This window comes from Teleopsis dalmanni, chromosome 2 (genome assembly GCF_002237135.1).
Source record: "Teleopsis dalmanni isolate 2A chromosome 2, ASM223713v2, whole genome shotgun sequence".
Classification (NCBI taxonomy): domain Eukaryota; kingdom Metazoa; phylum Arthropoda; class Insecta; order Diptera; family Diopsidae; genus Teleopsis; species Teleopsis dalmanni.
In genome coordinates, this window is record NC_051847.1 from 142,749,798 (window position 1) to 142,763,255 (window position 13,458).

At 27.6% G+C, this 13,458-nt stretch overlaps 2 protein-coding genes across 2 annotated transcripts; one reads left to right on the forward strand and one right to left on the reverse strand.

The window, feature by feature from the left end:
* Positions 1–311: 311 nt before the first annotated feature.
* On the reverse strand, positions 312–1,648 carry LOC119682885 (DNA repair protein RAD51 homolog 3-like). Its single transcript, XM_038096418.1, has 6 exons — positions 1,434–1,648; positions 1,268–1,374; positions 997–1,184; positions 810–938; positions 564–752; positions 312–509 (listed from the first exon to the last, which is right to left on the reverse strand). The coding sequence occupies exons 1-6, from the start codon at positions 1,589–1,591 to the stop codon at positions 477–479; spliced, it is 804 nt and encodes a 267-aa protein (XP_037952346.1). The 5' UTR covers positions 1,592–1,648; the 3' UTR covers positions 312–476.
* Positions 1,649–2,975: 1,327 nt separating this feature from the next.
* On the forward strand, positions 2,976–8,158 carry LOC119681499 (DPH4 homolog). Its single transcript, XM_038094709.1, has 2 exons — positions 2,976–3,298; positions 7,389–8,158. Exon 2 carries the CDS (start codon positions 7,419–7,421, stop codon positions 8,106–8,108), a length of 690 nt encoding a protein of 229 aa, XP_037950637.1. The 5' UTR covers positions 2,976–3,298; positions 7,389–7,418; the 3' UTR covers positions 8,109–8,158.
* Positions 8,159–13,458: the final 5,300 nt, after the last annotated feature.

The window sequence follows — 13,458 nt, forward strand, 5'->3', positions numbered from 1 at the left end:
TATTAAGTACGTGAATATATTATATGTACAAAAGCATTGCACATAAAACGTACTTGAAGATAATCTTAATTTATATTTATAAACCAGTCGCTGATAGCAGTTTATATATGCACTTTTAATTTAATTTTTGTTAAGAATTATCAAAGTGTAAAAGTATTTCGTTAAAATAAGTGAAAAATTATAATTATGAAATATATAGAATGAACGAATAATAAAAAGTTTCATAAAACTAATATAAATATTGTATGAAATATAAATTTATAACATATCTTCATAAGATCTAATATAATAACAATTCTTAAATTTGTGGAATCGCAATAGTTGTATTTTTAAATACCTATGACAATGTTACTACTTGTCTATTATCATCTTATGATTAGAGCCTCTTTTTAAGCATTAAGTGTTATAAGATAAATATATTTTGTCTAATTTTAAACTTACATTAAATCATTGGTAATTGTTAAAATAAGTTACTTTTATGATATTCCACGCATTCCACTAATTTTAATCTACAAGAAAACATATTATTAAAAAATAATTTGTATAATAATATAATATTTTACCTGAAACGGTATTGCTACTCTTGGTGATACAATAGATTTTTCAATCAAAGCAACATAAAATTTTGTATTTTTATCATTACCTAATAAAATACGTTGATTAATTTTATGTGAATGTAGTTCACCCAATGCAGGACTAATTTTCCATTCGGTTTCAACAAGGCAAGTAGTTAAATCATTTGTGATTACAATCTAAATAGCACAAAAAAGTGAGTAATATTAATTTAGAAAAGTATATATTATACTTACTGCAACTTTAAAATCCCTTCCTAACGCTTGTAAGATGTCTAGTAACTCATATATCACGCAAGTTCGTTCAGAAACTTCTTCCATAGAACGTAGAGGAAATGAAAATGAGTCTATAACAATAAGTTTCAACTAATTTTAAATTTTGATTGTGCTTTAAACTCTATTACATACGAACAATATTACTTACATTTGGTTTTTGCGTTAATATATTTTTAAGAGTTTTAATTGTAGCAATTAAGTCTATATAATCAGCACAATATATATAAGATACATTTCCCAACAGCGTATCAGTATCAAAAAGACCTTTACAACTGATTGTTGGATTTACCTTTTTAAAAGTTGAGTAAAATCGTTCCGACATGGCCCTTGCTATTTCTGGAAGAAAACTGAATTACTTCAGATGTGAAATCAAACAATTTGCAATAATAATAAAGATTTTTTACATACATACTACATACCTCTCAAGCGTTGTGGTGCGAACATTTGGTTCGTGTCTATGTATAACGCATTGCCTCCGATTCCACCAATTTCTTTAGGAAATTGAACGTTTATACTTAGCTGCATGCTTAAATTAAATGTATTATATTTTTAAAGATTGTTGGAAAATAAAAAGCAATTACTTACCACATTTGAGTTTTAGCATCACCCAAACCACATAGTTCTGTTATGAGCCCTATAATTATACCACCCGCCAATTGAGCATCCAAGTCTTTACATAATGTTATAATTTTCTGTGTTTCTTCTTCGTTTCGCCACACATCAAAACATGTAGTTTTAAACATATTAAATTGGATAATATATAATCAATTGCACAGTTTATGAAATATATAATATTTGCCGGTAAAAATAGAGTGTTGCAAAATGTTTTTATAAATAAATAAATTATTAATAACAGAGTTGTATTTTATGCGTAACTTAGAAATTTGAAATCATTTATGCCATGATTGCCTTATTTACACATATATATAATGTAATATATATATAGCATATATAATACGTAATACCTAAATAAAATTTGTTTTCTTTTGTTTTGTATTGCAAAAACTGTTTGCTTTAAAATCATATGATATCCAGATAACATATTTGGAAACCTGCTGTAATCTCTAATTAAGCAAAAAAATTAAAAAATTAAGAGTATTCATTAAATTTCTGAAATTTAAACATATAAACTTTTAATTGTACTTTCGTTCATTAAGTTAAATAAAGTTAAAATTACAATTCGATTCAATACAAAAATCCGACAACCCAAATAATGATTGAATTATGACTTTTGAAAAATTAATTTAAATATGAAATTATAATTTATTACAATACATTTGTGTAACAAAATTTTGCAAAATATATTTTAATAATAGCTGTAATTTTTTTTAGAGTACCAAAAAAAATACTTGCAACTTAATAAAGAAAACATATGAAGCAACAATAATGCTCTAAAATCTTCAGAGTTAGGTTTTACTCGCAAAGAATTTTACGTCTTAAATTTCAGTGTAATGCCAAATCCGAGAATCAATCTATTGTGATGTTCACTGGATATATAGGCCTTTTCGGTGGCTCTCAAGTATGACAAAAAATATATGCTACCCTATATTCGCTACGCGAGACATTGGCATCACAGTTGCAATCTGGCAAGTGTTATGTTTCGACAAACAGCAAATATTGTATATGTGTACATAATTCAAGAAAAATAACATTCTGTATAAAAATAAATAATTTATATAAATTGAAAAGTAAAATGAATACAGTATTAAAAGGAATGGTTAAAATGTTGAAAATTTCAAAATAAAACGGTAAAATTTTTTAAATTTATGAATTTTTTGTTTATATATGATTTTTAACATATGATTGCAATATTCATTGGAATTTCCAATGAAGATCCACAATAGTTCGCTTATTGCGTTGGCAATACCAGAACTGGCCTAAATAGAGAAAATAGTGTTGTTGTTTTGCATACATTTCAGCCAGTGCAGGCGAACAACTTCCTGCTTTTTGCCATACTTGTGAGCCACCGAAAACGCCTATTATTTAACACTAATAAGTAAGCTTAATATATTTTTTCTTAATGAATTTTGAGTGAAGCAAAAGCATTAGTTAATAAATTAATTCATTATATATAATGAATATGTATAATAACACTTTTTCGCACGATAAAAATATCGCTCGAAAAACGTATGTGTTACTTTTGACTTTAATTTGGGAACACTGTTTTAATACTATTTTCATTTTGCACTGTCAACACTACGGGTCATAGCAACAAAATGTAATGATTGCAGTCTGCTGTCGTTTTTTCAAGCTCGGTGTCGTGTGGGGTTTGGTGTGTTATTTACTTAATTATTTTTATAGATATTAATAAAGGTTAGATGAGGAAATATAAAATGTTGAAAATAATGTGAATAATATAAAAATCGAGTAATTGTGCGTATTTACATCACTCACGTTGGTTGAAATTCAATAAAGAACAAAACATTTCTTGTCTTCCAATTCCATATAAGGTAAGTAAATCTCTTTACATATAATATCATTAGTATAGAATAATAATGTATATTATTTATATAGAATAAAGTAACTGATTTTATAATTACATTTAAACTATAAGCAATTGAAATTTATTAGAATAGTTGTTGTAGAACGTGGAAAAGTAACTACGATCCTACACTTCACTTCCACTGACAGGTTTAGATTGTCCGGCAAAATTAGGTCAATGAAATGGTTTCCCTATTTTCGGTTTGCAACTCTTAAATTAATTTGTTATGTGGTTTATTTTTTTTTTTTTTTCTTAATTTCACATCAAACGGGTTATTGCTTTACACAGTAAACCTGAATTTATTATTTTTATTTACAGTTTAGAATTTACCCGGTTTTATTTGGTCAAAATATAACATTGAAAACAATAAGTGAACTTGAAAACAGGAATACAAAAACAAAAAGTATGATATTTTTGTATATAAACCTACATATGTGTTTATAAAATAAGTGTTAAATTACGTGTACAAAAATCATATAAAATAATAGTTCAATTGATTTTTTTAGCGGTTTAATACAAATAATGAAAAATAATCTTGTAAGCAATGACATCACTCCAGCTATGGGGGTGTAGTGCCGTAGAGCGAAAAGCTGCGCTTGCTTTAATTTTTAATTCTTTTCACACTTCTTTTTACTGCCATAAATAGTTTATATATAATATATAATAATTGAATAAAGCAAATATATTTCACTACTTCTCGTGTTTTCAGAAAAAATTAAAAAATCACACCATTTACTAGAAAATATATGATAGCCATATTCGGATTTAAAGTAAATGTATAAATAAGTCAAGTTATACATTTCATATAGAGGTATTTCTAACAGTAGTGAACTACAACAACAAAAATTCATTTTATATTATATTAATTAATTGAATTTTTGACTCACAATACAGCTGCTTCGAGTATTCGAGTATAATTAACATATTCGTAAATATTTTTTTGAGAATGCAAGTACCAGGAGTCGAACTCATGTCCTGCCAAATTTGAAGCTCAGAGTCAGCGCACCTCAGTTATACATTCCTATAATGTTTACTTAGTTTAAAAAAAGTACAATATTTCATTTATTTCATAGTAAATAATAGCATTCCGTGGTGTTGATAGTTTGTCAGTTTAAGTAATACAAATGATTATTGGAAGAATTTGTGCTATTGAGATAACTCTCTTTCCAGTTCCGATGCAAATATCTTTCTAATTTTAAAGTTTGAATCTATGAGTGCGGTATGATATATCTAAAATACACTCTACTTAAATATAGTCTAAGGTTTATACATCTTTCTCCATTGACAACGGTTTCCGTCGTTTACAGATAAAAAAAACCAAAATGTCCTCAATAAAAAGTGTTGCTTTTTAATCGCATTTTCCATATATGATCAAAATTCGATCTTAAATTAATTTTTCCATCCTGCGTGTCTTAATTAAAATAAAATGCAAGATTCATTGTCTATTGAAAGAAGCTTGCTACTCATAACGAAACGGCTTCTCTAATTATTTCAAAGTTTTGGTTGGCAGTAGTGATGCAGGGGTGATCCACATGTTTGATCTGTTTTATCTAAATTTTACAGTTAGTAGGTCTTTTTGATTGACAATAGTGATGCGAGAGGTGATCTACATGTTTGATCTGTTTTATCTAAATTTTACTGTTAGTAAGTCTTTTTGTTTGACAATAGTGATGCGAGGGTAATATACTTACTTGGTTTATCTAAATTTTACAGTTAGTAGGTTTTTTTTTTTTGAAATAAATAAGACTATCCTTTAAGCATAAAAATATGAAATACTTTGTTAATCTTTAGACCTAATTGAACAAAAATTTGTTCAGTTTAGTAGTTATGATTTTAGTTATGATTACGAACAGTTTCTTTAAGAGACGTTATGGACGTTCTCTATAACTGAGAGCAGTGTAAACTTTATTTTACTGAACATATTAGTTCCAAGATAAGATGAACGTAACCGCAAAGTTACGTATATCTCTCTTAATAAGAACTTTCAGATAAGTTATGCTATTATTTTGACACTGCTGGCTCATCAATGGTTCTATAATGTGAATAATAATGTGAATAATGTGATTTGGTGGTAATTAACATTATATGAGTGATAAGTCGGTGATAAATAAAAAAAAAATGGAAATATTTTTATAAAAATTTTCTGTTATAAGATAAAATTAACGTCTGTTATGACGGAAGTGACTATTTTACTTAATAGAAATTAGTATATTTGGCAGAGAGGTTTCGAAAAGTAGTGAACTACAACATACATACAACTATTTCGAGTATTAAATTTTCTAGAAATCAGAGTTTCCTTTGTTTCAACATATGTTTAATATAAATAAGCTTTAGTAAATTTACCAGAAATTAAAAAATAAAATAAGAATGGTGATTTAGCTAAACGTTTTGCAAAAAAAAACAATTCAAAAGTTACATTTTACAACAGAATTTGTGAATGAAACAATAGTCATCATAATGAAAAGATTTCTTTTTTAAAGAGAGATTATGGTCAAATAATTCTCATAATGTCCTTTGTTATATATGATCTACATAAATTCATTAGATTCAAATGATTTGTTTTAGATGTTTTACTAACCTAAGATATTAAGCAATATTTATGAATACAATGAAAATTTTGATATTGGGGCAAAATCAGCTAGGACTGTTAGACGAAGTATGTTTGGATTACTATCTTATAGTTTTTTTTTTTTGTATAGAAGTTAAGTTCAAATAAATTTCTTTGTTAAATCCCCTTTTAATTAATTGAAATTCAGATAGTAGATTTCAAGATTTTTTACTTATTGTATGAAGATAAAATTGAATTGGTAAAAAATCATTTATACATATAAGTTCAGTCGATGTAGACTAAAAATGTTAGTATTTTTGTTTTTGAGATTCGAAGATAATATTTATTATGTATTTCTGTAAACTATTTAATATCTGCTAATGACTTCGAAAAGAGTTTATTTTCGTAATGTTTTCAATGTTTTTAAATGATGATATGGACTCATGAATAATCGCTTCGTGCAATAATTATGATCATAAGTAGCAATTACAGCTCCCTCTATTCAAATTTATTGGTTGATTTAGTATCGTCTGGTCACTCGTTTAAAAAACAACCGATTATAATGTTTTATACGTTTAGAGTTTATTTATTTTTAATATTGTAAAGACTTTTAAAGTAAACTTTTAAAATGAAAACTATTTATATAGCTTTCGTATTCAACTTTATATAAGTCCTTTTTTATAAAATGTTTCCAATGTTTTATAGTGTTTTGATTTCTTCAAACAGAGCGGGATGTTTAAGCTAAGCTATTGGCTTGGTAAACTATCGAAAAAATGCCATTGGAATAACTAGTTGGGTTTGGGTCTATGAACCTTTAGTTCCAACCATTAAAATTTCATTCAGTTATCAATCAATTTTAATCGAAAAATTTTCCATTAAAAAAGCTTTTCAAGTTTGCATCTATGGACTTTTAAAGTTAGCCATTAAAACTGCGATTAATTAACATTCACTATTACTATCCACTAAATATTTGACGCCTTGATGGTAATTTCAAATAATATTCAATTTATCTCATAATAATAAATGTTTATTATTATAAGAAACAAAGGGGGAGCAGAAAAATAAAAATGTATCAAAGAAGTTATCAAATTGTATGAAATCTTTAGATATAATGTTGTTATTGTGCATGTTGTGTCTATAATATTTTATTAAATTAAAACTTAAATATTGAAATACATATTTCAGTCAATATGTACAATAATATTGATAAAAAAAAAACATTGCATTTCAAAATATTGCAAGTAGTTAAGGTCTTTGCTCTTGGAGAGGAAATGTTATCATTCTAAAAATATTATCGCATTGAAATGAATTAATGAAAGGGCTTGGCTCGTATTAAAGAATGCTTTTTGGGTGTGTCTCTGCGTGCGTAAGCAGGACATTCAATTTAATTAGTGTCTAAAAATTGCATTTAACAAACATTCAATTTATTTTTCATATTTGACAATAACGTAAGTAAGTACATTTTAACTTTAATTATTTAAAATTTTCAAAACTTTGATTTAAATTCCAGATAAAAGCTTATCTTAAGCAGAGCGTAAAGATGTCAACACGCAATTTTTATGAAATTTTAAATTCGCAGTCGAACGCAAGCTATGAAGAATTAAAAGAGAATTACAAACAATTAATTCTACAATGTCATCCAGATAAATTACTACAAGATATTAATGCGCATAAAGATACAAATTCTACAACAACAGCAACAGCAACAGCAATGGCAACAATGAAAGCAGAAGCCGGCAATGCTTTTGTTAATGATGTTCAAGAAAATAACAAAACAGATAATAAAGATTTTGCTGATATTGTTGATGGTGACCTAAATGCTAAATCCGATAGAAAATTTGTGGCAATAAATGAAGCATGGAATACACTCAAAGATCCCACAAAACGTAAACTCTATGATGCCGAAATGCTGTTGACAAAATTTCAAACGCACAGCAACGTCTTCGAGAGACTTACATTAGCCGATATGGAAAAACATAGCGGTAATAATACAATCAATCTTGCCAATACTAATCAATCGAATGATAATGATGATGATGTTGTTGATGTTGATGTAGACGAAAATGGAATATCTACGTCTGATACATACTATACATATGATTGCCGTTGTGGCGGTCAATATATTGTGGATGAGTCAGCGGACAATGAAATTTTTAACCACAAACGCAGTGATTGTGAAGTGATTGTTGAGTGCAACGAATGTTCTTTAGTTGTTATATTAAATGGATGAAACGAAAAAGTTCGCAATAAACCGCAAATAAAAAATTATAAATAAATTAATAAAAATTGAAATTTATTTCACGTACTTATATATCCTGCATATTACATTATATCAATTCACTCATTATTTATAGTAGATATTCTTAATCATCTGAATAAAGCAAAATAAATATATATCAAGAAAATAATATAAAAGAGCCAGAATTTAAGTCACCGCTATTGACCTCTTTCAAGCTAAGAGTTTCTAATTATTAAATACATTTTACGACAACTAAAACCTCTTATGAACTATAGCTGCAGGATGCCTGTTCCATGTTTAGTATACATGAACAGACATTTTCTTTAATTCATTTACAATCCCACTTTTCAGATAAAAGTTACACCTCATACAAGAAAAAAAAACATTTTTTATGATGCACTGGAACAGCAAACTATTTTTAAAACTGCATCTAATATTAATATATGTTTGTAATACCAAACACTACAACAAGAATCTTTTCTCATTGAGTACAGAAAACCAAGAAAGAAAGCTTAGATCTGTCAAAAAAAATAATGTAATTTTTATGAATTGATACTTGTGTGCATTTTCTAACAGAATATCATAACTTAGTAGCAAAACCAAAAAAATTGGGTTCTAGCTTAAGTAATTGTTGGTTTTCAGGACAATAATAATATATATACATATATACATGGTTAGACGATTGAAGTATTACCTATTTAATTGACCATATTTTTTTGTGTTAAATTTTTTTTTTACTGATTTGAATTACAAAAATTTGTGGAAATAATCAAAATTCTCTCTACCTACATCTGGCCACCTTTTGCCTTGACTATGGCCTTCATTCGGTTAAAAAATGAGTTGCATACTTTACGAATGTGATCTTCCGGTATTTTTGCCCATTCCAGAACAATGGCTTTGGCACATCCATACTGACATATATTTTAGTCCTCACCTTGCTCTTCAATATGGTCCAGATGATATCCATCGGAATTGCACCTGGTGCATGCGATAACCATTATGTGGACAAAATGAAGTGTGAAACATGATTTTTAATCATTCTTGGTACATACGAGCTTTATAAGTCCGATACCGGTGCCGAGTCTTGTTGGAACGTCCATGGCCTATATCGAAATATTTGCATACCGAAATATAGGCTTTAAAGCGACTTTCAAAACATTTTCCCGATAATAAATTGCATTGACTTTGACATCAGGCTTGATGAAAACGATTTGATAGCGTCCATCGGCGGTCACAGCTACGCATTTACTTTGGGTGGCTATTCGTAATAATGGCCAGAGAACACAATGTTTGAAAATTCTCCACGTTCGTGCAAGTGTAACAACTTCTTAGCTCTTTCGAGTCTCACTTTTTGTTACTTTGGTGTAAGATCTTATATCTTTTAGAACTTGTAAGGCTTTACCTTGAGCTGATTTTGGAATATGCGTCGGATGCTTCGATGGGATATTTTCAGTTATATATATATATTAGATATATATATCTAACGTAAAAACATCCTAATTGAATAAAAGTATTAAACTGCACAATTTGAAGTTTATTTATATTTATAATCAATCTGACCTAATAAGACTCTTACATCTAAGCTGAAGCATCTATTGTAACAAATAATGTTTATTGCAATATAAATAGTGACAAAAACAATGCAATTGTTGCTGCAATAATTGCATTGAACCTATGCAATGACAGATCTAATGGATTTGTATCAGACCTAATTAATTTATGTATAGAACAAACTCATATATTTCATTTATTATAATTAATCGAAATATCAACATAATATCTATGTGGAAAAACAGTGATTTTCGGATTATTGTAATAATTTAATTTATTGTAATATTTTATTTTTGAATCTAGCTATACTAGTTTCAATTATTTGTATAAAAATGGTATTGGCAGTTAAATTCTTGCATTTTTAAGAAATAAGCATTTAATTTCTTATATTCTACAGCTATATTTCGAATGTACATATATATCCACCCTTACAGTATTGCTCATGCCTAAGGTTCTTATCAATTGTGCAACTAATAGACAACTGCATATGTGCAGTTCAAGATAATGGAAAACTTATTACGAAATTGAAAATAATATTAGATTACATGTGGATGATTAAATGTATTAAAATGTAATTAAATTTTATAAAGATTCTGTTTTGCATGATAGAAGAAAAATATGAATAAAAATATTTTTAAAATAAACAAGGAAATTTCAAAGAAAAATAGATAGACGAAATATGTATTTAAAAACAATCTACACAAAGAAGTATTACACATGATATTGTTTATTTATATCCCGTACACCCGTATATATCTATAACTGACAAGTTTTATAGTTTTTTCTATTAAATTTTGTACGTAACTATCTTATTGATATGCACAAGGGAACTTTTGAATAAAACATACATGGAAATCGGAAATTACTATTTTATAACAATAAGTAAAGAAAAAATTTTACAATTTTTTGTGACATAATATTTGTATTTGAGACACTATCTTCATATAAATTAGTGTATTTATGTGGCTTTTTTTTTTGTTTTATATATTGAACTAGTTTTGAAATATTTTCATAACTCACTTTTTTGAATTGAATTAAATATTATAAATAATATATTTGATATATGTGCGACCATGGTTGAACTTTTGGATAAACAACGAAACTGGATCGAACAGCAATGTACTTTGCCCCTTGGAATTTGTAACATCTCTTGTACAGGTTTTCCTAACCCCAGACGTGGCGAAAAACATGACCCAGTACTCTTTTAACTATGCCCAATCAAAGTCGGACAGTCACAGACAATGTGACCTGAGTGGCCTGATACTCTTACATACAGAGACTACATTCTGGTTTCGCTAACAGACCCATTCTGTTTAAATAGAAGTGCAGGACATGAAAGCCTATGTTCTTGTAATTGTAGCCTGTGAAGATGTATTAAGCAACAGGAAATAAAAAACAATTTGCCAAAACTAATACTTGCGTTATGGTCCTTTTTGACTATATAGTACTAGTATGGTACCCTATCTAGTTACTAGTATGGTACCTGCCATCAATCTCAGTTATACTATTATAAGATAAACATATTTTTGTATCTACATAAAACTAAGGATACTTCAAAACCCAATTCCAAAAATCAAGATTGAAATAAATTTTTTTGTTGCAATTCACTACTGTTCCATAAAAACCTTTTTTAAAAACAATAGTTTATATCAAGAATTTAGTTTCTTTCGTGAAAACGGACGTTAAATATCAATTTAATTACAAAATAAATCGAAATAATATTATACATATTAACATAGTATTCTTTAACCTATACATATCTTTGGTTTATTGTTTTCTGTTGTGATGTTAACATCAAGATATTGAAAATTTTTAGCTGCTGTGCTGCTAAATAAATATTATAAATATGTTAAATATTGTATCTATTAACTCTTGATGCTTATTAAAGATAGGTTAGAATACGATACTGTTGTAACAAACACTTAGATAAGTAAAGTTCTACATTTTTTTAAAGTTGTTATTGTTAAATTTGCTTTCGTCACTAAGAAGTTCCTTAATAATAAATGCACATCAGGTGCTTTAAAAAAACCGTACTCTAAAAAAGGTTTCGTTTTAAGTTATGGTTTTGTCATACATACAATTCATATGGCCATAAAAACTGTATTTCTTTTGACATATTCAAATGTTTCTATATATTACCCGTATTTGATAAGAGTGACAAGTTATCACACTAAGTTATCATATATATTTCTCTTATAAAAATGAGAATAACCAAAATAAAAAGGAATACTGGGATAATCTGTAAGTATTAGAAAAATCCAAATCACTTATTGGTACCTAAGACAATAGGAGATACCAGAAGATATGGAGTTATCAAAATAAAAACTTAGAATTATCGCAGGAATCTTAACAGAACACTGTAAACTAAAACACTAACTTACAAGACTGGGCATATATACGGTTGCAAATTGTACATTCTGCGAAGAAAATGAAGATTCAGAGACGGAATAGACTTTTGGGGATGTATATGTTTATGAAAGGGGCAATAAAACTCTGTAAAGTAGGTTCTATACTACTTTTTATGGACGGAACAGGGCTTAGAGACTCTAAGCCCAGAATGATGATGCATGAATTTGAATTGAAATTGAGTCATAAATTTTTTAAATCTTTTCTGCAATATACCTATTAACAGAATTGTACAGGTCAGCTTTTGTATTTAAGTTAACAGTATAAATTTCAATAAAATAGTGTTTAATTTGACTTTTGATCCAACTTTTAGAAACTGGTTCATTTTGTCTAAGTATTTAATATTTCAACAGCAATCCATATGTAAATATATTAAAATTTTAAATCTTATTAAATAATATAGTGTTTTTATACCTTTTAATAAAAAGTATATCGGTTTTGATTATGAGATTAAAGTACGTGTAACTAAAATCATAGCTTACTCGTACAACGTCAGCAATTCGACTACGTGCTTTCAACACTTTCATTTTTTTCACTTTTCTGTTGTGTTAATTACCCGATTTGAGTATTAAATCAGCTATTTGTGAAATTTTGTCACTAATTTTAAACAAACTAAATTTCATGTGTAGTTTAGCGAAACTAGTCGTACAGTGTGAGTTTTAGCCCAGAAGTTTGCATTTCTCGCTCTCAATTGGAGCATCAAAATAATGTTACATGGCTTAAGCCGGCAAACGAAGTACAAATAGATTTTTAATTACCCACAACAATGGATAATTAAATTTGTTTTACAGTACTTAATTACATTTTCTGTGTCTTATTGGATAGTCGATGGTAGTGTTGTGACTAAGAGAAAACCATTTAATAGTAAAACTTTCATTTAAAGCAATTTCATAAAAAGCTTTGTTAGACAATTATAAACTAACAAAACTAATATATAATTATCAATAAAAAGTAGTAGAAAAACATAAAACATAGTAGGTAACCAAATCTATAAATTACAGAAGTCTCCGAAACTTTAAAGGTAAACAATGAATTTCACCTTCATTGATTAATAACCTCAATAATTACTCGAAGAAAATGTAATACTTAAAACACTAAACACTTAAGTCAATCCTAATCAACTGTTCAGACTCATCAGACTCACCAAGTTTTAATTAATTTAAAAGACATAGTGCAACTTTATAAAATGATTTTTATAATAAATCATCAACAATTCTTATATATAATTGCAAATACTAAAAAACCTAATCCCATATACAAATACTTATAATATTTTATAATGTGTTTGAAAAAACTACGTATGTCAAGTTCAACGTTGACTCAGTGGCACAACATGTTGAATCAAATTTCACAGGGTTTAACGAACAAACAGAATAGTATTGAA